The 23,511-nt window shown below is 40.3% G+C and overlaps 1 protein-coding gene across 1 annotated transcript in view; it reads left to right on the forward strand.

Annotated features, from left to right (window-relative positions):
* The first annotated feature begins 440 nt into the window (after window positions 1–440).
* Window positions 441–23,511, forward strand: part of ACCS (1-aminocyclopropane-1-carboxylate synthase homolog (inactive)) — a 32,880-nt gene continuing 9,809 nt past the window's right edge. Inside the window, exons 1-12 of the mRNA XM_065399734.1 lie at window positions 441–716; window positions 2,361–2,420; window positions 4,832–4,902; window positions 6,647–6,716; window positions 7,942–8,008; window positions 9,488–9,585; window positions 10,855–10,932; window positions 14,603–14,703; window positions 18,133–18,219; window positions 19,523–19,568; window positions 22,334–22,475; window positions 22,577–22,719. Coding sequence (XP_065255806.1) covers window positions 570–716; window positions 2,361–2,420; window positions 4,832–4,902; window positions 6,647–6,716; window positions 7,942–8,008; window positions 9,488–9,585; window positions 10,855–10,932; window positions 14,603–14,703; window positions 18,133–18,219; window positions 19,523–19,568; window positions 22,334–22,475; window positions 22,577–22,719 — 1,110 coding nt within the window. The 5' untranslated portion in view covers window positions 441–569. The remainder of the gene's footprint in view (window positions 717–2,360; window positions 2,421–4,831; window positions 4,903–6,646; window positions 6,717–7,941; window positions 8,009–9,487; window positions 9,586–10,854; window positions 10,933–14,602; window positions 14,704–18,132; window positions 18,220–19,522; window positions 19,569–22,333; window positions 22,476–22,576; window positions 22,720–23,511) is intronic.

Consider the following 23,511-nt stretch of genomic DNA (forward strand, 5'->3'; position numbering starts at 1 on the left):
GTATTTAATCTCCTAACACACCAGATCAGACCCAACCCCGGGCGTTTTGACACAATGCCGTCTGGGCTTGACACACGTACGGGACCAGCTCAGGACGCGGCGATCTCCCTGGGCCCGCCAGAGGAGAGGGGGTGTCAGCGGCTTCTGCGGCCCTGCGTGTCCCGGCTCCCGGGTGGCGAGGCAGAGCCTCAGGGCGGGGACCTGACACCCGGCGATGCGCAGCGTCCCCTCAGCTAGCGCACGGCCGGGCCGCGGGAGAGCCCCGGGGGCTCAGGCCGCGCAGCGCCAAGGGCGCTCTGGCCTGGGGCGGGGATGCAGGGCCCTGCAGTTTCCGGAAAGCCCAAGTCTGGGCAGGAAACTGCGAGGGGCGGTCCTCACCTCAGGGCACCCCGGGCCGGCGCAGCCAAGCTGAGGACGGGGGTGGCTCCAGTTGACGGGGCGGGGCGGCTTGTCCCTCTCAGCATCCCGGTCTGGAAGGCGCCACCTCCACGCTCCCTGCGTCCGCCGCCTCTGTCCCCGACTCCCTTCATCCTTTGTCTTCACTCCGGAAGGGCCGCGGTGGGCGCAGGATGAGCAGCGGCGGCGCAGGCAGCAGTGGTCGGGCGGCGGCTCTCTCTGCCCGGGGCTCCCGCATCGCCGGCGGCGCCCGGGGCCTGCTGGACAAAGGCTTCGACTTGTACATCGCGGACCCCTTCGACCGGGACCGCAACCCGCGGGTGAGGGGAGCCGGCAGGGCAGAGCCCCGCTCCCGGCGGCCGGGGGGGGGGGGGGCGAGGAGTCCCGCAGGTTTGGGGGCGTCAGTCCCTCCGAGCAGCAGGCCGGGGAGAGGGCGAAGGGGCCCGCGCCACGGGGATGGGCGCTGCGGAATGCCCTGGAGCAGGTGCCGGGGCGGGTGTCGGCAGACGGGCGGGGGTTGGGGAGCAGGCAGGGGACGAGCCATCCATGGGAGCTGCCCCCATCGCCCTGATATCAGAGCCTCGCACGGGAGTTAATGCCCCCCCCCCCCCCCCCCCCGCCCCGTACCAGTTCCCTTATCCCCCTTGCGCACACTGGGAACCGAGGCACCCGGGGTATGTTCAGACCGCAGGGGGAGATGGAGTGACTTGCCCAGAGAGCAGGCACTGAACAGGGGGCTCGAGTCCAGCACCCTAACCGCTGGAGCCTCCTCCCTGTCCCCCTGTGGTGGTTCAGCGGGGCCGGGGAGGTGGGGTGCGGGCAGTGCTTAGTTTGTGCCCGGCTCAGCCCTGGAACCGCTAGGCTTGGCAGTTCCTAGTCCTGGCGCCTCTGGGCTTGCTGTGTCAGTTATGAAAGAAAAAAAATGCCTTGAGCCCTGGCACCTCTTTCATTACAAATTAAGCAGTGTGTGTAGGGTTCCTCGAGATTCCTACGCAGGACTTTAAAACAACCCTCTGTAAACTGGGCTACTGCAGGGTGACCAAGGAGTAAAGACGCAAGGGGGGAGGGGAAGAGTGAGACGCATTGTTGTTGCTGATCCCTGTAGAGGATGGTGCTGCTGAGCCAGTCTGGGTACGGTGGTTCAAGCTGGTTTGTGCCAGTAATACTATGATGACGTTATTCCCTGATCCGAAATCACCCTAACAAGGAGGTGCTGGTGCTGCTGCCTCTCTATTTGCATAGTGTCTGACGAACATGAGCATGTCTGCTGTACTTTGCATAATGAGACCACTTCCCTGCCCCAGCAACCAATGTTATGTATTGTTTGATGTTATAGTCCTACAGGAATAGGAATAATCAGAGTTCTATACTGTGAGAGCATTCATTTGCCAGAGCACAATTGGATGCAAGCAAACAATTCCAACTCCTTTGATCCCATTTCCAGAGGCTAGTGGTTTTTCTGATACAAACAAGGTTTCTTGTTGTCCAGACCAGAGTGAAGTGTGTCGGGTCTTTGGCGCAGTTGTCAGCCACAATCGATCAAAAACAGGATGTTAACTTAAAAATCATGAGAGCTTTAAAAATAACATTTAAGGTTCTCTTTATTTGCCTCCTAGTTTTTGAGCCTTTAGGAGTAACATTTTCAAGCTTTTCTCCACAACTAGGAGGACTAGAAACTTAGTTTAATTTTAAATGAAACTGAGATTCTCACATCATCACCTGGCTTCAGGAGACGAGGCTTTAAGAAAAGCACCAAATACCCCAAGGCTTATGATAAAATAGCCTGTCACAGTTATTCTCAACTCCGGCAATCTTTCATACTGGCCTCTGGCTAACAGGTTTGGGCTACTGAATTGGAGATATGGTAGTAAATGTTTCAGGCCCTTCTTATAAAGACAAAGGGAATCCAAACTGGATTATTTTTAGATGGCCTCAATTGTTTAATATCTGTAATTTTCTTTCAGGGCATTTTGAATTTGGGAACAAGTGAGAACAAACTTTGCTATGATTTAATACAGGAAAGAGTAAGTGGATATGAATAATTTGGAATGATGGATTTTGACCTATAGAATGGTATTGCAGCTGTCAGTTGAATTTTAATAATGGTGTGGTGTTTTACAGATGAATAATTTAGAACAGAATAAATAATGCCTTTAATTGTCTCTAGTGAATTGATAGCGTTATGACAAAAAACTTTTTTAAACAACCATGCTTTATACTTAATATTTGTATATCAGTCAGATACACTTAGCAAAATAATATAACAATGAAAAGTGTGGCTCTGGCTGAGAGCCAAAACCATTTTCTTTGAAATTTGCCTAAGCAACATCACTCAGATTTTTAAAATAACGTTCAATCCAAAGTGTTCTTTATGTTTAGATAGAAATAATTTAAAGTACTCTTCTCATTTAATCAAAAAAAAAATTGGAGATTATTTTTTTCTTATGAAAGAAATTACTGAGTACTCTATCATATTGTTTGATTCTCTCCTGGTGGAGCCAAAACTCTTACCTAGAATGGAAAGCATTCTTTATGTTGGAATTATGCATTGATTTTAAGCAAAACTAGTTTAAAAAAGTGAGTAATTTTTGTATACCAGTCCAGATGTCAGGCTGCAGTGCTGCACAAAGGCAATTTCTATTATCTGAAAAATGATAATATAAAAATGGCACCTTTTTAAGTGAGAAAGTAATTTTTAAAGCTGTGGAAGCATAAACTAGATTTTATTTTGGGTCACACAGCAGCAAAATTAATTTCCAATTGTAGGGCCAGCTTGTGCTTTCATTTAGACTTGTTCACCCCTACTAAAAGTCACTGAAATTGCACGGATGCAGTTTGTTCTGCAGAATCTTTATTACTGATGTCAGTGCTTGATTTGTAGATCTCAAGGTGACTTGGCATGCCTGACAATTTGGGAGAGGAAATGTTTTTTTAATAACGTGAGATCTGTGCAAATTTTAGCTGGAAGTAGTTGGCCCAGTAAATATGGAACTGCACATTGTCTTTATTAGTCACTTTCAGACTAGATCCACATTTTAAAATAAAAAATCTAACCCAGTTGCTTCGGCTATTTCTTAACTGTACCAGGTAAAATTATTAGTTCCTTCCCAACCAACTGAGAAGCTAAGTTCCCTATAAGCTGCGTGGCTGCGCAGCAGCCTATTTAGCGTCACGCAGGTGCTCAGGGAACCAGCCCAGCCGACTGGCCGAGCGAGGGGCGCACCATAGGCTCCAACTTCCCCTCTAGCTGGGGGGGGTGCTCGACTCTGCTCAGGCCCCGCCCCCACTCCATCCCTTCCCCCAAGTCCCCGCCCACCCTGACTCTTCCCGCTCCACCCCCATCCCGCCTCCTCCCCCAAGCGTGCCCCATCCCCGCTCCTCCCTCCCGGAGCTTCCTACATGCTGCACAACAGCTGTTCGCAGCGGGCGGGAGGCGCTGGGAGGAAGGGGGAGGAGTTGGTCAGTGCGGTGGGTGGGAGGGGGGAAGTTGGCTGCCAGCAGCACCCGCTAGTTTTTCTCTGCGGATGCTCCAGCCCTGGAGCACCCACGGAGTCGGCGTCTATGGGGGCGCCCGGCCCCAACTCAGCCCCGGACCTGTCGCAGCTAGGGGAGGGGCGGCCTGAAGCCAGCCCCAGCCCAGACCTGCTGCGGCGGGGGAGGGGCGCATATCCCCCAGCCCAGGTGCTGCAGAGGAGAGCGAGCTGGGGGGAGTCCCCTCTCCCCGCCTTAGCCCCAGAGCACCCTCCTGCACCCCAAACCCCTCATCCCTGGCCCCAGCCAGAGCCCACATCCCCATCCAGAGCCCTCACCCTATGCACCCCAACCCTCTGCCCCAGCCCTGAACCCCCTCCCATACTCCGAACCCCTCAGCCCCACTCCACACCACACATGAATTTTGTTATGTGCACCAATATGAAGGTGATGTGTCACATCACCTCCATATTGGTGCACATAACAAAACTCATTCCGCACATGTGTGGGAAAAATTAGAGGGAACACTGCTGAGAAGGTAATTTAAACACAATTGACTTTTAATTTTTAAAATAATGCTGTACTTCCTGTAAATATTAAAAGAAAATGGTGGGGATTTTGGTGTGTCCTCAAACAGTAATTATAGAATCTCTGAGATTAGTTCTAGTATATTTTCACTCAACAATGTGTTGGATTTAACCAGGACAGAACAGTCCATAAATAACTTTTTGCTGATCTGAAGAAACTGCTGATGAGCATCTTGCAAATAAAGAGATGGAAGTTTGAACTGGGAAGATGGATCTAACTCTTGAATATTAAGATTTTCCATCTCCCCATTGTTACAGAATGGTATTATGTAACTACATAGATTGTCATGTGGTTCAGTAGAACACAAGCTCATAGGTAAGAATATGTTTTTCTACACTATGTTTTTTATGTCTCTTTCTGTTTTTTATGTTTACAGCTCACAAGACCTGACATGAACTATCTGGAACCTCACCTTTTGCAATATTCTGATACACAAGGCATTGAAAGGTATGAAGTTATTAAAATATTGTCTCCTTTTCACAATTTGTTGTGGTTTCATTTAATCTACAAACCCAGGGGTTTATACCCAGTTTAATATTAGCTGCTTGCTCTGAAGATGTTTTTCTGTTTCCTGTTGGTTTTCAAGAGTTACTTTCCTATTTTTTTTCCCAGCTCCTACGACCTTTACCCTACCACCTCCCCCGCAAAAAAAAGCATGACACCTTGCATATAGGCAGGGGAGAATGCTGTAGAGGTCCTTTCACAGCTAGTAGCAGTAATTCTCACAGGCAAACTCTGGCAGTGAACAGTTAAGCTAGAACTCTGTGTTCTTCAGAGACAGGATCAGGGTAAATGCTGATCCTGTAAATATCAATGGGAATTTTGCCATTGACTTGAGTCAGGCCCACCTGAGAATATAATCTTGATCTACTCTGATTTCACTGATTTTTGTTGCACCAATTCTTGGGTTCCTTCCAAAACCAGGTCCCAACAGTGGAGTGGGTGCAAAGATGCATCTGCTTTTTCTAGTTATTTTTTCATACAGATATCATAGTTCTGGGGTGGCCAAACTTACTGACCCTCCAAGCCACATACAATAATCTTCAAAAGTTCGAGAGCCAGGTGTGCCTGCTGGGGCTCAGGGCTTCAGCCCTGCAGCGGGGTGATGGGGCTAGGGCCTTCTGCCCTGCAAGGAGGGAGGTCTTGGGGTTTCAGCCCTACTCCTGCTGAAGCCCCCAGCACCAGCATGTATGTCCCGTGGGGCTGAAGCCCTGAGCCCCTGCAGGGATGAAGCCCCTAGACCAGCGGTTCTCAACCTGTGACCGCATGCAGCCCAATTAGCACAGAGCTGTGGCCCAGATGTGTGCTATAAGAATTAAAAAATTTGCCGCTCTGGTCTGGCAGGGGGCGGGGCTGGCTGAGGGTGCGAGAGCGTAAGGCAGCCTGCAGGAGCGCTTCTGCCAGCAGGGGGCTGGCGAGTACTGATGGGGTGGGAGAGTGGGTCTCTGGGCAAGTTGGGGGGGGGGACTCTCAGCATTGAGGGGGTGAGGCGCTGGGAAGTAGGGGTTTGTGGGGATGCTGCAGCACCCCCAGGTTTTAGGTGGGGCTCTGCTCCTGGCCCGGTTCCTCTGATCCTGGCTGCTAGCTCGTACCCAGTGCTTCACTCCTAGCTGCCCAGCGCGGCGGGACTTGGATCCTGGCTGCTCGGCCCCACATGGCAGGGTCTGGCTGCCCAGCCCCGTGCCCAGGGTTCCACTCCTGGCCCTGCTCTGTGGAGGGGTCTCTGAGCGGGCAGGGGGGCGCTGGGCATAGGGAACTGTGGGGCAGGTATTTGTGGGTGAAAGGGGCACTGTGAGCCGCACTTTAACTGTAAAAGAGCCACATGAGGCTCACGAGCCACAGTTTGGCTTCCCCTGTCATAATTGATCCACATTCATTAGAATTCTGCACCAGACAGTTTTAGTGGGAAAGAGCCTATCCAAAGCAACCTAGACTGTGGAAGCTACATTTGCTGGCTGTCCTTCACACCAGCCTGTTCATTTTGGCCTACTGCATGTCTCCACCTCAAGTACTGTAACAAGCCAGACATCTTCAGAGACTGAATTTAGTGGAACCAAAATTTGTCCATCTTTCATGAGAGTAAAAGTGTATCATGTTATTTGTCCTATTCTAGATAAAGTCTATTCTATGTATTTTGATCTTTTTGTAAGAAGAATTATGTAATGCAAAGTGTTTTAATTTTGCATTTCAGCTTCAGAGAAGAAATTGCCAGATTTCTCACGGAGTATGCCAAAGCTCCAAAAGCCCTGAATCCAGAGCATGTAAGGAACGAGCGCTTCATCTCTGCATCTTGCTTCTTTTAGCTATAGATATTTTCTGTGCAGATTTGCTTATCTTTTAGAAGGTATTATAAAAGCATTTCCAGATGTCTCATCACATTTAAAATGTTCTGGATTGCAAACAACACATGAAACTAGTTACAAACCCACTTAGTATGAAGAACTTATGCTGTTGTTCTTTGACCCTTAACTGATCTTAAATTCATAAAGTTCTAGGGCCCATATGCTCCCGATTTATGTTGTAGAGAGGCACTATAACCATGAGGAGGAAAACTGTAGGTTGGGTTCTGAAGGGGTTAGGGAGTTATGGCTGTGTTCTTCCCACCCCCTTTACTGCCATGGAAAAACGGTGTGTGGAGACTATGAATAGGGTAGGAGGGAAGTGGTTATGTCTCCCCAAATCATTTGCATAGGTTTCAAATGTAGAGTAATAGCTTGTGTATTTATGTATAACAAAATGAGCACTAAAATTCTGCCAGTGGTTATTATGTAAAACTCTTATTGACTTTAGCTGGGAGTGGCATATGCACAGTAACAAGATATGGCTGATAAAAGCTTCATTTACTTCCGGACTCTGATATTGTAAGCAACAATATATCAAGACTTTTCTATCCATCTCTGGATAGTAAGTGTGTAGCACTTGTGATGCCTCAGTTAACACATCTCCAGCTGTTGGGAGGTAGAAGGAGCTTTCTGTATCTTCACCTCTTTCTTTCTCACACACACCACCATTGAGCCTCTGGACTGTTAGAAAGGAGGCATTATTGCAGGACTGCACATTTTGGAAAAAAAACTTTCCAGACAGTGGTTATAAATCTTTCCTCTAAACCCAACTTTAGGCCTCAGTGCTGCTACTCATGTGTGATGTGCATGCAGGTTCAATTTAGAAGGCTATTGACATTTTTTAAACCAGTAGTGCAAACCACCTTTTTTTTTATTTATTTTCAAAATATTACAAACTGTGAAGCTGGGGTTTACAATGAAATGCATTAAAAAACCTTAACTGTAGCAGCACGACCAACTTGGATATCATATATAACACTCTAGTTTGCAAGATCAGAATCTTGCTTTACAATAATGGTTGCTTTTTAATAAAGTTCTTATCAAATCCAATCTTGCATATTCTTTACTTTTCTAAGTATTACCTTCTAACCAGTCACAAAGGTGTTGGTAGTTCTGTTGATATCATTTTGTCTACTTGTTTCAGATAGTTGTTATGAGTGGCTGTTGTGCTGTCTTTGCTACCCTTTCAACTGTATTATGTGATCCTGGAGGTAAGCTTAAAAATAAATTTTCTTAATCTGAAAGCATTATATATACAGGTGAATTTAATTCTTTTTGTAACTTAATGAATGTGTGTCATCCACAGTGGCAATAAGTAGCCTTTGTATTTATTTATTGTATTTATATTAAGAGTGATAAAAGACACCTATTCAAGGCTCTAGTTGCCCTGATATATTAATTACAAAAATCCCAGAAGCATTAAAATAATAATTCCAATAGAAATCCAACTAGCCACCTACAGAGATTTGTTTTCACCGCTTCATTATTACAGAAAGCATATCCTTAGTCCTCTCCGAAATCCCTGTCAAAGATCTCTTTCAGTATGCCTGAAAGGTCACAAAATCTGGGCTAAAATTTGGATAATGGGAGGGAGCAAATTCCAGAGTCTCAGAGCCCTCACAGCAAACACCCTGCCAGTCCCCTCCTCTCTGTTATAGTGAGAGCACCCCTCTCTGGCACCTATAAAGATGTAAACTTTGGGGACAAGCACTGTTGCTGAAAATGTATGGAAATGTAAGTTTACAGTGTTAAAAGAAATAGTAGTATACAGATTAATCAAAATGGCAAGAGTTACTTCTAAACTTTGTTTACATGAATCACAAAAATATTGACTGCAAATGATAAATACAGATATAAATTAAATAATGATATGAATATGCTACCCTGAAAATACTATAGTACGTAGGAATAAGTAGGATGCAAGAAGATCTGCTTATATCATTGCAGCACCTAAATGAGGATGGGGAGAGGGAGGAGGGAATGCAAATCTTGGAGTCAAGCCAGTGGCCATGTGTATGTTTCAAACCACTGGTTGTAAAGTTCTGAGTGTAGAACATCATGACAGCAATAAAAACTTAAATAATAAGGGAGCTGCGTGGAAGGAGCTACCTTAAAAGATGGAAAAGCAAGAACATCCATTTGAAAAGGAAGTGACTGTATTGTATCTGGCAATACACAACTAAGATGCTTGGATACCACAGTGAATGGTGCAGTAAAAACCTATATACTGTGTAAAAGATCAAATGGGCATTATAACATGCGGGATACTGGCAGCTGAGTATAATACAGAAAAAGTAATTAAGATTCACAGCATTTACCTGAAGAAAAGATGGCAACAGTTGAATATTAACAAAATGATAATTTAAGCACACACTAGTCATATGCCAGTTTTGATATTAAAGAAACACCCAGTGGGTCAGGTCACCTTCAACTCATGCTTCATAAGTGGTTGTCAAAATAGATATTGAACTAAAAATGCAAAGGAAAAAAGCAGAAAATGACTCAGCAAATGGAACAAATTGCTTTATGCTGGGTATCCGTAGCCATTCACTTTAGGGTGCAAAGTAGATGGTGAGAATAGATTGGATATAGATCTCTTGGAAAACAACAGATTCAGTCTGTAAATGTATAGTGAAGTAATTGATAATGGGAATATTTACTATTACCTCTTATTTGCATTTTTGGTTTAGATGGGTACCTTATTCCTACTCCATATTACGGTGGAATAAATTCAAAAACCTGGCTGTATGGTGGAATACAACCTGTCCATGTGCCCTTGTTTAGTGAGGTAAAACTTCAGTTTATTAAAGACTGTATTATATGTATGTACAAAAATGTATGTTAAAGAATTTGAATGACAGTTTCACAGGGAGCATCAAAGCAATAAAAGACCACAGATTAAAGCAGGCATGGAAACTGCACTAGCCTCTTACCTTTTGATGTTTGGAGTGTTGTTGTAGCCGTGTTGGTCCAGGATATTCGAAAGACAAGGTAGGTGAGGTCTTATCTTTTATTTAACCAGCTTATGTTGGTAAAAGAGACAAACTTTTGAGCTTACATATAGCTCTTCTTCAGTTCTGGGCTCTGTGTAAGCTCAAAAGTTTCTCTCTTTCACCAGCAGAAATTGGTCCAATAAAACATGATCTCACCCACGTAGTCTCTCATCTTTACAGGAAAACTATCTTGTTCAGGTTGCAGCATATTGGTAGGATGGTGTGATCAACTTTGTACTTCAGCTGTCTACTGTACCTGCTCTGTTTACATGCAGAATAAGTTTTGCAGAACTGGCAGTTCACCTTTCACAAGCGTTAAATTCATCATGTAAATGTTTATTTTCTCTAGCCCTGGAATATGTATTTCACCTTCCCACAATGAACCCAAATGTACTGCTTGAGAGAGAGAGCAGTCTGGGATAAAGATAACATTTAAAAACAAAATTATTGATGTGTGGACAGGAGTATTCTTGGTTATGAATTTGGAGATGGACCTTGGTTTTGTTCCTGTTAGCTTGTTTTTCCTCCTCCCTACTTGCACCATTGTTTTTGAAAACTTGCTTTGCCTATGCTATTCAGAAGTCACACTTAGGGTATGTCTATGCTGCAATTAGACAACCACAGTTGGCCCGCAGCTCACCTGGCAGGGCTGTTTAATTGTGGCGTAGGGGTTCATGGTCAGGTTGCAGCCTGAGCTCTGGGACCCTTCCACCTTGCAGGGTTCTAGAACCTGGGGTGCAGCCCAAGTCTGAATGTCTGTACTGCAGTTAGATAGCCCCTTAGTCTGAGCCCCGCAAGCCCAACTCAGCTGGCATGGGCAAAGCAGGGGCTTTTAATTGGAATGTAGACATACCCTTAGAAGGTAAGGGGAGCAATAGTAACTAAAGTCAGATACTGCTTTCTTCCAGAAATCACTTCTGCAAATACATATCAGATACATCCCTCTCCTCTTTAAAGCTCCCTTCCATTTAGACTGGATTATTTTAGAAACTTTAACTACTTTTATATTTGCATTATTTGGAAGTGATTCCTTAACTGTTTTTTGTTGGTTTTGTCTTGCACAGGTGACGGATGAAGAAAGTCATCCTTTTCAATTAACAGTTGAAAAATTAGAGACTGCCCTACAGAGAGCTAAAGAACAGGTAGGAATGGTATTAACTGATCACCAGGACCAGCTGTGTGTGTTTTCTCTAAGTACAATGTTAATAACTCAGTTTCACTCAACATTGGAACGTTATTTTATCTGGCTTAAAACCCAACTGCTTGAAAACTTACAGAAGTCTGAATTCATGAACTATTACAGGCATGCACACAACTCTGGCAACAAAAAAGACTTAAATTTCCCATATAAACCAGACAGTGTGATAATGCATTGCGTCTGCATCATACTACTTTGTACAGAATGAGTCTTAAAATGTATGTTTTTGCAGACTTAATTTCTCATTCACTGGTCTTACAGAAGTTTGGAGTGTAGTAAAGACAACACATTCAGATCATTAGGAAGAGGAAGAGCATTACTTGAGTGGCCTGTTCAATTAAAAAAAAAAAAAAAAAAAAAAAAAAGTCTTGTCAGATTCTGAAGGGAGTCCTGTCAATTTCCACCTAGCCAAGAGGATTGGGAACCATGAAACATGGCCTTGGTGATGGGAGATGCAACAAAACAACAAGGGAAGACTCCTTGCAGAAAGTTATCTTTCAAGGATTTTGCCAAAAATACGATCTTAGTTTTCTGTTGAAATTATATTAAATTGTCTTATTCTAAGCATTCTTGCTTGAATGACTTCAACATGGTTGCACAGTTTGTCTTGTACTCTGGGTTTCTTTCATCCTATTCTGTTTCATATGTTCATAGAAAAAACATGAAAGCATTATTTATATTGAACCTGTTTGTGGTGTTTTGCTCAATCATCCAGAAGAGGGAACACATGATAACTAGCAAATCTTGTTACCAGAGCTGTGGCGGTAACATTGGTAATACTGGTTTCATAACAAGAAAGTAAACTAAGTAGAGTTACTGTTCTGTGTTTTCTAATTAACACAGGTTGAAAAGTAAGGTTTGATAAAAGGTAAAGGACATAGTTGCAGTAGGGAAGAAAATGTTTAAGTTTCGAAGAGAGTATTGCAAACAATCAACAGTAAAGCCTACAAATAAAACTGCAAAACATTTGTGTCTCTTTATAGTAAATGTGTTACAAACAGTTAGAGTTAAACAACCTACTGAGAGTTGCTAGCTTGACTTCTATATACATGAAACATTTATTTAATCATTTTCAGAATCTATGTCAAGCTGTGGGCATGTTACAGTTTAAAATAGATCATTATTATTTTTTAAAAATTTGTGTAAACTTAAACAAAGTCTCTGTTAATATTTTTGACTATCTGCCTTCTATACTCACTTGCATCAATGACCAGTGAAGTCTCTGTCTTCACAAGACTTATTTTCCACAATTAACTTTCTCTGTATTAAGTGGCCACTGGTAAAAAGCATTTTTGGCGATACCGAGATAGACACTTCCACTTTATTTGTATTGAAGCTGTCCAACTTAAGTTGTAGGAAGAGCAGTTCCAACTATAACTGGGGCTGGGATTCACCACGTAGGTGCAGTAGTACCAGATCCTAACAAAGACACTTTAGCTAAACATCCCTGTGTTAGCTGTTGCCACAGGTTTTGCTATATTAATACAGTCACCTATCAGTGTTTCTGTTGGTATCATAATGCGAGCAGATAAAGCAAAACTAAGGGACCACAAGGTGAATTTAAGAGGTTCTGTCACTTAAACTGAGAACATGGTCCCTTAAGAGTAACGTTCCAACATGTATATGTATCTATGTGTTAGACGTACCCTGGGTTTTGTCTCAAATAAAATTTCAGTATTTTAAGAAACTCTTAAGTAATCCCTGTGGTTGTTCTAGTACATGAAACTGTCTCTCTCTTTAACAAAAAGTACAGTATTGGAAATATTCAATTTAATGATCTGATCGACTAAATATCAAGGGCTTTGTAGTATCTTGAATGCAATTTTATGCAACATCTGCTAATTAATCTTGTGTTACAATATTTTAAAGTCTTGAATTTTACATTAACTACCCTTCAAATTATAACATTTCAGTGTACTATCTATAATTCCCTCCTTCCTATACACAGAAATAGCTGTAAAAATCAGGACTTGAATAGGACACTGCTTTTTGTGTGGAAGGGTACTTAAAGTGCACTGGAATCATATATTTTGAAGGGAGCGGGGGAAAGTTTTAGTTGTTAATTTATTATGACAAGGATCTTCCCCTTTTAGATAGTAAAGATTGTAGGATTTGGCCCAAACTTAGCCCAAAAGTCCCATAAAATCAATGGGAAATTGTTGATGTTGTATCTTAAAGGCAATTTTGATCTTGCATGTTCAATTTTTATTTGGAAGCTTTACATTTAATGAACTTTAACTTTTAGAGATCTGTATGATTCAATCCTTGTAAAATTGAAACTGTTTTCAAGAATAATATTACAAATAACTGCTTTGGGACAATTGTTACTGGAAAGCTCCAAAATAGATTTATTTCTAATTCGGTTCATGCTCATAACTCCCATTAATGTTAATGTAAATTACATATATCAAGGGGAGAATAGATTTCAGTGTTCCCTCACAACCGAAAATACATTTTCCTCTTGGTTTTTTGTCTCACATGTGATAGAAGTTCCTTGGATTTTTGTCCTTAAAAATAATTGCCCTCCTTTGAAGGTTAGAGAGGGGTGAGAAAAATCCTCAATCGAGCTAGTTCGCTAAAAACTAAATGGGGTAAACTCAAAATAGAAGTGTGGCATAATTCCAAATTTATCCTGTACATCAATTAGTGGATGACAATTCCTCCTATTGACATAGTGCTTGAATATAACAATTTATATTTCTTGCTATAATCATTGTAGTAATTGGCTATGTATGCAATATAAAACTTTTTGTTAGATAGAGAATATGTTAAATGTGTGTGTTAATTAGTACATATTGCATTAGTATACAATGGATGAGTTTTTCCTGAGTGTCCCACTACATATGTATAAAAATATAATATAAAAAGAGCATGAAGTTGTGTGTTCCTAGTTGTATAACTGAATTTGTGTGGGATTCTTTTCTCTACACAGTATTTACAGCCTTTTATAACTGCAGGAGAGAAAACTCTCTAATCTCTGCAGAGTTCTATTTCAAATGTACTTTCCTCCATGGTTGAGCAAGACAGTTGGATATAAGTAATTATTTACTTCAGTGTTTGTTTTAACTTTTCTAAATTCCTTTTAGGACACCAAGAAACTTAAATTTCATACTTCTACTGCCTTAGATGCTCTTAATTTTGTAAGGCAATAAGTTAAAAAAATTTGCTCAAAAACTGGTTGTGAGATATGAAGGTCCAAATTCTGCTCTGTCATGTCAGTCTGTATCCTTAGTAACACCGCTGAACTCTATGGAACGATTCTAGAAGTGTAAATAAGAGCAGAATTTGGTCCATACTGCATTATAATCCTGCCTGTTGGCATTCATATTTTTATGGAACTAGGACTAGCTCGATTGACATTTGCCAGTAAATTATTTGATATATTTCTTTGATGCTATTAATTGAAAAGGTTGGGTAAACTAGAGAACAAGTTGCGTAGCCGGAACTTCCTTGTATTTTAGTGGTTTATTATTAAAGAAGGATCATATGTGCTCATGTGCAATCAAGTAAATATTTAATAACTTTTTATTGAAGGGGTAGCAACTTTATAGCCTCGCTAGTCATTTGTTTGACGTCATGTTGGCGTCTCCGACTATCAGTTTTTCTTTTTTCAGGGCATCCGAGTCAGAGCATTAATCCTGATCAACCCTCACAATCCATTAGGGGACATTTACCCAGCACAGTTACTGAAAGAATGTCTAGAGTTTGCGCACAGGTTTGAGTCCTAGCGCTATTTGTTTGGGATTTAATTTCCATGATGCAATATGCTAGTTATAAAAGTCACCTTTGGTAATCTTATTTTGTTCCATTGGGCATATGACCTGTGGGAGGGGTGGTTCCTTGTAGAGTTTATTATCCCATAACTATCCTTTCTATGCAGCCTTTCTGGGGAAATTTATAAGTGAAATTACTTAAAGTGGGACCCAAGATGCTATTTCTGAATGAATAGCCCTATGCTGAGAGTTAGCTCTTTGTGCAACTAAACAAAAAGCTTTCTTGTATGCATAGCATTGTTTCTGTGTTTAATGCATGTGTCAAAAAAATGAAAATTGGTAATTATCAAAGTCTTTAGGAGCGAGAGTGTATAATACAGATAGAACTTTCATTTGAAAAATTACCAAAATAATGTTATAAAATTGGCATTGTGAAAAAGGCATCTAATTGGCTAGGGAAGGTTCCAGGTATCAAGGTATCCTCTATATTTACCTAGTTTAAGATTTATAAGTCAATTTATTCTTCCTCAAAGAAGGAAGACCCCAATAAAGAAAGTATTTTCTATTTTGCTTTTATTCTTCCTCTGACTCAGAGTTCATATTCTAGGATCTAACAATCTCCTGAAGCCTGGATGGGGGAGCATTTGCCACATTTAGCCTTTGCAATTTTTTACGCATTCAAATTCAATGTAATATCATTGGGAGTTTTGCCAAATAAGGACTGCAAAATTTGTCCTTATGCTATTAGTTTCCAGAGCAGAAGCAAATTTCTGATGATCTAAAATATAACTGGTTGGTATGCATTGATCAGTACATACCAAAAATATCCTGTTTATTAAATTATTTTCACTTTTGAAGCAAATTAACATAAAAAAACTGTATAACTTCTGATGATCTAGTGGCAGTTAGAGTTCTCAGAACTCTTGTAAATTGTCAAAGCTGAATACTGCAAATTAGGGCTGTCAAACGATTAAAAAAAAAGTAATCGCTATTAATTGTGTGATTAAAAAAATTATGTGATTAATTGCACTGTTAAACAATAATATAATACCATTTATTTAAATATTTGTGGATGTTTTCTACATTTTCAAATATATTGATTTCAATTACAACACAGAATATGAAGTGTACAGTGCTCACTTTATATTTATTATTATTACAAATATTTGCACTGTAAAAAACAAAAGAAATAGTATTTTTCAATTCACCTAATACAAGTACTGTAGTGCAATCTCTTTATCATGAAAGTTGAACTTAGAAATGTAGAATTGTATAAAAAAAAAAAACTGCATTCAAAAATGAAACAACGTAAAACTTTAGAGCCTACAAGTCCATTCAGTCCTATTTCTTGTTCAGCCAATCGCTCACACAAATAAGTTTGTTTACATTTGCAGGAGATAATGCTGCCCACTTCTTGTTCACAATGTCACCTGAAAGTGAGAATAGGTATTCTCATGGCGCTGTTGTAGCTGGTGCTGCGAGATATTTACATGCCAGATGCGCTAAAGATTCATATGTCTCTTCATGCTTCAGCCACCATTCCAGAGGACATGCTGATGACGGATTCTGCTCGATAATGATCCCAAAGCAGTACGAACCAACGCATGTTCATTTTCATCATCTGAGTCAGGTGCCACCAGCAGAAGCTTGATTTTCTTTTTTGATGGTTTGGGTTCTGTAGTTTCCGCATCAGAGTGTTACTCCTTTAAGACTTCTGAAAGCATGCTCCACACCTCATCCCTCTCAGATTTTGCACGGCACTTCAGTTTCTTAAACCTTGGGTTGAGTGCTGTAGCTATCTTTAGAAATCTCACATTGGTACCTTCTTTGCATTTTGTGAAATCTGCAGTAAAAGTGTTTTTAAAATGAACAACACGTGCTGGGCCATCATCTGAGACTGCTATAACATGAAATATATGGCAAAATGTGAGAAAAATAGAGCTGGAGACATACAATTCTCCCCCAAGGAATTCAGTCAGAAATTTAATTAACATATTATTTTTTTAATGAGCATCATCAGCATGGATGCATGTCCTTTGGAATGGTGACCGAAGCATGAAGGGGCATATGAATATTTAGCATATCTGGCACGTAAATACCTTGCAATGCTGGCTACAAAAGTCCCATGCAAATGCCTGTTTTCACTTTCTGGTAACATTATAAATAAGAAGTGGGCAGCATTATCTCCCGAAAATATAAACAAACTTGTTTGTCTTGGCAATTGGCTGAACGAGAAGTAGGACTGAGTGGACTTGTAGGCTCTAAAATTTTGCATTGTTTTGTTTTTGAGTGCAGTTATGTAACAAAAAATCTACAGTTATAGATTACACTTTTAAGATAAAGAGATTGCACTACAATACTTTGTATGAGGTTAATAGAAAAACACTATTGCTTTTGTTTATCATTTTTACAATGCAAATATTAGTAATCAACTAATTCTATTAATATAATGTGAGCAATGTACACTTTGTATTCTGTGTTGTAATTGAAATCAATATATTTGAAAATGTATAAAAACATCCAAAAATATTAAATAAATTTCAATTGGTATTCTATTGTTTAACAATGCAATTAAAACTGAGATTAATCGCGATTAATTTTTTTGAGTCAATCGTGTGAGTTAACTGCGATTAAGCGACAGCCCTACTGCAAATGTATTTTTTTGCAGCAGGACCCACAGACTTCAGGATGCAACAGTCTTCTAAAGTCAGTAGTAAAACAGCATTTTGGGGGGGGGGGGGAAATATTCCCGCCCCCCCCGAAAAAAGCCTTAAATTTTCAAACAGAATACTTTTGTATTCTGAAACTGAATTTTCTTTTTTAAATTTAAAAATGAAGGGTTCTGTTACACTGGAATACCTGCACTGCTTGGGTGTTTAAAGGCATCCTGCCATTGATTCTATATTTCTGAATATACCCAAAGCATGCTGGTATCAAGTATAATCACACAACTTGCTGTGTATTTGTGGCTTTAACTTTGGAACAATAATAGGGAATATATATTAAATAAAACTCGCCATGCACTTATCTAACAGAACTGCACCCAGATTCATGTCTTGTTGCAATAAGTTTTGCATGGTAAACTAGAATATGTTGCTACATTTTGTGTTTTAGTTTTTAAATAATTGGTTGTGGGGAACTATATCTGTCCTGCAGAGAGATTCTTAGCACTCAGTAGAATTTTATTTTAGACATGCTTGCACCTAGTTCTGCTGGGAAGTACAGATTTATATAAAAATGGATGTTGGTAATATGTAAGTGCTTAAACTGAACCTTGTAATCTTTAATAAGAATTGATATTTTGAGTAAAACTTCTCTGGGGTGAGTATAATTATAAATAGGAAATAATTGTGGTAATTTATACATGGAAATTTGTTAAAGCTTTGACTTTTAAATACTTCTCTAACATATTTATTTATTTCTATACATAGATATCAATTACATGTAATAATAGATGAAATATATATGCTGTCTGTGTACGATGATACCACCTTCACCAGTGTTCTTAGCTTAGATTGGTAAGTGTTGTAGCTTTCTACTATCATAATGCCAAATAGAATGTGAGCCATCTGTTCAGATTTCTGGGTGGCTAATCTTTATATCTCCACCTTTATAACTGAAACTGGTTAATGCACAGTGCCTTACTTTGGGTGCCTACAAGATTGTTTGCTTGCTTGCAACTAGTGCAGATGCGTCAGCGTGCTTATCAGGAGTGGGGAAAGGAGTTTATCCTCCTAGTTGCTTCATTTTCTCCAATGGCTGTTGTTGCCGCCACACAGACTAAGCTTAAGGTTTTCATTGGAATGTGTATAGCCCTTAATGGACTCTTTCTATATAAGATGTCAGAAGTCCTGCAAGTTATCTACTGTATCCTCTCTCCATCTGGAATCAGATATTTTGGAGTGTTTGGGTTTCCTGGGGCGTGTGAGGGAGAACATATCCCCCCTAAAACACGTAGGCATTTTGGCAACTTATAAATGTTTTCATAAAATACAGAATGTTCATTTTTAACTCTGTATTTAAGCACTTACTGAAATGCACCTCATACAGTAGTAATTCTCCAGGTCAATCCAAATGTGCCTAGCACAGTGAGCATCTGGTTGTTCTCTTATAATCCGTAAGAAAAATTGGATAAGGGCCAAATTTTCGAGTACAGAATGAAGTCTGTGGTAAAAAAAATTTTAAAAGAGGCTTTTCTCTCTGCAAATTCATCCCAACATTATAGAGCTAAAGGATACAATCATCAGCCTCACCCTGTAACAAGCCAGGGCTACTAACCAAGGTGTGCAATGAGCTGTAGATGTAGCCTTCTGCTCTGCATTCTTCTTCCTTTATGAGGCTGTGGCTCAATGGAGTTACATTGTGTGAGGGTATGCCCTAAATAGGTCCCTTTCTCCACTTCATGATTTAATATGCAGAGTCATCACAGAGCTCAGAACACTATGAAGTGCAGAAGGTATAGAGGGCCCCCTCGTGGATTTTGAGCCATTTACAGAAACACTCCATTATGCTATTTGGGCTCTAAATGAATAGAATATCTTTAACAGGCTCATGTGTTTCAGCCTCTGTCATTTGTTTTTTATTAATACCTCAGCATTTATGTAGCTGCAGGATATCAATATTCTGCAATAATGACCTGTTACTAATTAGAATATTGAAAGCTATGAAGAAAAAATGGTTATATTCTTTCTACAAAACGATGTTGTAATTTTGAAAATCACTTTTATTGTATTTAGTCTGAAGGAAGTTGTGGTAATCTTCAAAAACATGAAGTTGTAATTACATCTGTAAAAGTTTTGTTTTGTTTTGCTCCTTCTCCAGTTTACCAGATCCAGAACGGACACATTTTATGTGGGGCTTTAGCAAGGTAGGTCCAGAATGTTGATTATATTTGAGTTTAGTTTTGAATATTTCTCTCCAAAATAACTTAGAATATAACTATAATCTTTTAAAGGAATTGCTTATTGCCAATTTGAAGCATTAGGACACAGTTTTGCCAGTTTACAGTGACAAAATAATGGAAAGTCTTTTCAATACTTGTGAAGAGCAGCACAAGCACTTTGTAAACATTTTGCTTTTAGGAGAAATTGCAGAAAATGAGTATTTTAGAGCACTTTGGGGAAATTATATTTAACCTCTATTCCAAAGATGTGCAGTCTACTGGTGGTATCATTCATCTGTGGTTTCCCGCTTCCTCTGTCTTCTAAAACAGAAACAAAGCAGAGTCACTAACAACAGCATGGTTTAGTAGACAAAGCATGGGATTGTGGGCCAGGGACACTTGAGTTATAATCCTTATTCTGTCACTGATCTGCTGGGTAACCTTGGTGAAGCTACTTTATCTCTCTGTCTTAGGCCTGGGCTACACTAGCGGGGGGGAGGTTTGAACTAAAATACGCAACTTCAGCTACGCTATTCGACTATGCTTACTCCTCCTGCCGAGGTGGAGTACGGGCGTCGATTTGGGGATTGATTTATCGCGTCCAGACGCGATAAATCGATCCCCGATACATGGAACACTACCCGCCGATCCGGCAGGTAGTATAGACGTACCCTTAGTCTTTTCCATAGGTGCTGGAACTAGGGTTGCTGCTGCACCCCCTGGCTTGAAGTGGTTTCCATCATATAAAGATTTACAGTTTGATTCAATGGCTCTCAGCACCCCCACTATACAAATTGTTCCAGCACCTCTGGTCTTCTCCATCTCTAAAATGGGGATAATAATTATGTACATGAATATTATCAGTTGGTCATCTAGTTACTTTGTATACAGTGTTTTGAATATATAAAGTAGTAGTGGTGTTTTAAAATTCTATATAACTTTGTACGGTTTCAGGGCTATATGGGTTTATCACATTGGGATAGAATTAGCTAATATGGACAGAGAGACATAGTTTGCCATCATGGTTGGAAGTGCCCAATGTACTCTGCATCTTGTAGCAACAGGCCCTTCATTTCTTTAAAATGTAGGTGTACTAATAAAGCTACTGAGCCAGTTCCATAAGAATGCTAGAAAATGTGTGTGATGATTAAATACCAAATTACCAAATACCAATTTAAATAACAAATCTTCAAGGCAAAAAGTCTTAACTCTTCCATCCTACTTCATTTTTGAAGGAAGGACACACTGTTCAAATATTAATTTGTGGTACTTTTGATATGTGTAAAATATATAGCATTAAAAAAAACTTACATTTATAGACCTCTGACTTGTTTAAATTCTCAAAAATCAGGAAATGCCAACATCACAGTTGTACATGCAACTTTAACTCTGCCCCCTTGGGACTACATTCATGATAGTCTTTAGTTACCTGAACACACATTATTTGTCAGATACAATATAATATCATTCAGTATTTTTTCTACAACCTCAGACCAGTGTTCTTCTGTAATAATTGGGATCTGAGCCTCTGGATTCGACTATAACTGCAGATATTTAAGGCATGCAAAATGTATTTAATATTGCAAAAATCCCATAAACTATGTGTTTCTTTGCTATGACATTATCTGATACAAATGTAATGGACTGTAAAACAAAAAGTTCAAGAAGAAAGGGCACAATCAATTCATATAATCATGGAACGCCATAGCTCACCAGTTACTCAGTTTTTTCATTGATTGAGCAGCAGAGATGCACAGTTCTGTGGGGAACAGTACCACGGGTGGTCTGATAGTAGAATGAGCTCTCAGCTTCTGAGTAGCTTCATGCTCCCAGCGGCTGACCAGGATTTATTTGGAGTTTTGTTGCAGGAAGTGTGTGTCTCTAGTTGGTTGTTGGATTTTTTGTTTTTGTTTTTTGTGTTGTTCGGTGAGATGGCCATTTCCCTAAACGTATTGGCCCACAACAGTGTCATTTGCAGTCTTGCTTATGTATATTTGTACTGGGCTTGTGTGTATTTTAATGTGACTAGTGCCATGGGATTGTCAACTGAAATTCCTTGAGCTTGATCCTGCATTCTCTACTCAGGTAAAACTTCTATTGATTTCAGTAGGAGCTTTGCCTAAGAAGGAATCTAGGGCTGGGTTCATAAATTGAAAAAATAAATACACAGCACTTTTTCCATCAGTACTTAACAAAGGTAGGTAAATATAATTATCCCCATCTTTCAGGTGGAGAATTTGAGATACAGGCAGGTTAAGTGAGTTGCTCAAGGTCATATCACATTAGTGACGGATCTGGGAATAGAACCTAGGTCTTTGTGGCCTGTCCGCTGAACCATGAGGCTTCCCAGTTAGGTATGCAACAAGTTTACATAAATATAGTATACACTGTTAGCTACACAATTTTGGAAGCATTCATTAAGGCAGGAACTACTGTTAGCAAGATCACCCACACCCATTTCCAGGACTGGCATTTCAAACTCATTTCTCCTCAGTTCTTACCTAGTTGTCCTATATACTGTAATTCTAGGACACTTATCTCTATAGTATGCATCTCCTGTGCGCATCAAAATGAGAAATGTTCTCCCTTCCTTCTAACACATGTATTTATACCCTGAGATAAGAGGAGCAAAACTGGCAGTGTGGTCCAATATAGTCTTTAAGTATAGATGTAGAGTGAAATTGCTGCCTTCAAATGTACACTTGGATTTGGGAATAATCTCTATGTAACTTTTCTTTTTGCCTTCCAAGGATTTTGGTATGTGTGGTATCAGAGTTGGAGTGTTGTACACCAGAAGTCATGAAATTCGGAAAGCCGTGAATAAACTGGCTGTTTTTCATGGATGTCCTGGGCCTGTTCAATATGTTCTGAGCCAGTTTCTTAGTGATAGAGGTTAGTAAAACAAAAACATTCCCATTTTCATTGGTTTCTGTTTCATGATAGTTGGAAATAAAATATAACAGAAATATGACAATTCTTTTTTGTTTTGATAGATTGGCTGGATAATGTGTATTTTCCTACCAACAAAAAAAGACTTAGAGAAGCACAAAATATTCTTGTGGATGGTCTCACAGAGATTGGAATACCTGTTCTCAAAAGTTCAGGAGGATTATACGTATGGGCAGACTTCAGAAAAGTATGTTGAAAGCTTGGGAGGGGATGGGAAAGAGTGTTTGAAAAATTAATGCTGCCAACAGTTTATTTTTATATGAAGGCCTCAAGGCTTGTGGTAGAATTTTTAGACAGATATTCCTGTCCTCTCATATTGTCTATTTTTCATTTTACATTAGAAATGATATTGCAATTTGGCAAATGCGAAAAAGCGTACTGGATGGCAATTCAATTTAACACATACTGTAAAACTATGAAATAAAGGAAGTTTCCTAAAATGTTCTATTAAATATAGAACATCTAACTTTAGAAGGCTTCATGTTCTGGTAGATAAGGTGCTGGTCTAACAGTTGAGCCATGGGGTCTTGTCCCAGCTGTGCAAGTGACCTGCAGTGTCCTTGGGCAAGTCACGTAACCTCTTTGTGCTTCAGTTTACCCATCAGTAAAATGAGGAGAAGGAAGATATTTGCTCATCTTTGTAAGATTTACAGACAAACCTCACTATATAAATTTATGCAGTATAAATCACTCTAAAACCTTGCTACAGCAGAGTGGTGGAGAATCTTGCTTTACCACTGACTGTGCTGTACCTGTTCTGCAGATGGATATGCATCTCTAGCACTGTTAATAAATGGTATATTCACATAAAACATTTAACTGGAGGAATCAGAATAACATTTATAACTAACAAGCCACAATATTTTGAGATGTGACTATTTATCATGTTTATTATAGTGGTGCCAGGGGCCAGCCAAGAACGGGCCCACTTGTGCTAGGCACTGTACAAACATAAAATAAGAAACTGTCCCTCACCTGA

This window comes from Emys orbicularis, chromosome 2 (genome assembly GCF_028017835.1).
Source record: "Emys orbicularis isolate rEmyOrb1 chromosome 2, rEmyOrb1.hap1, whole genome shotgun sequence".
NCBI classification, from domain to species: domain Eukaryota; kingdom Metazoa; phylum Chordata; order Testudines; family Emydidae; genus Emys; species Emys orbicularis.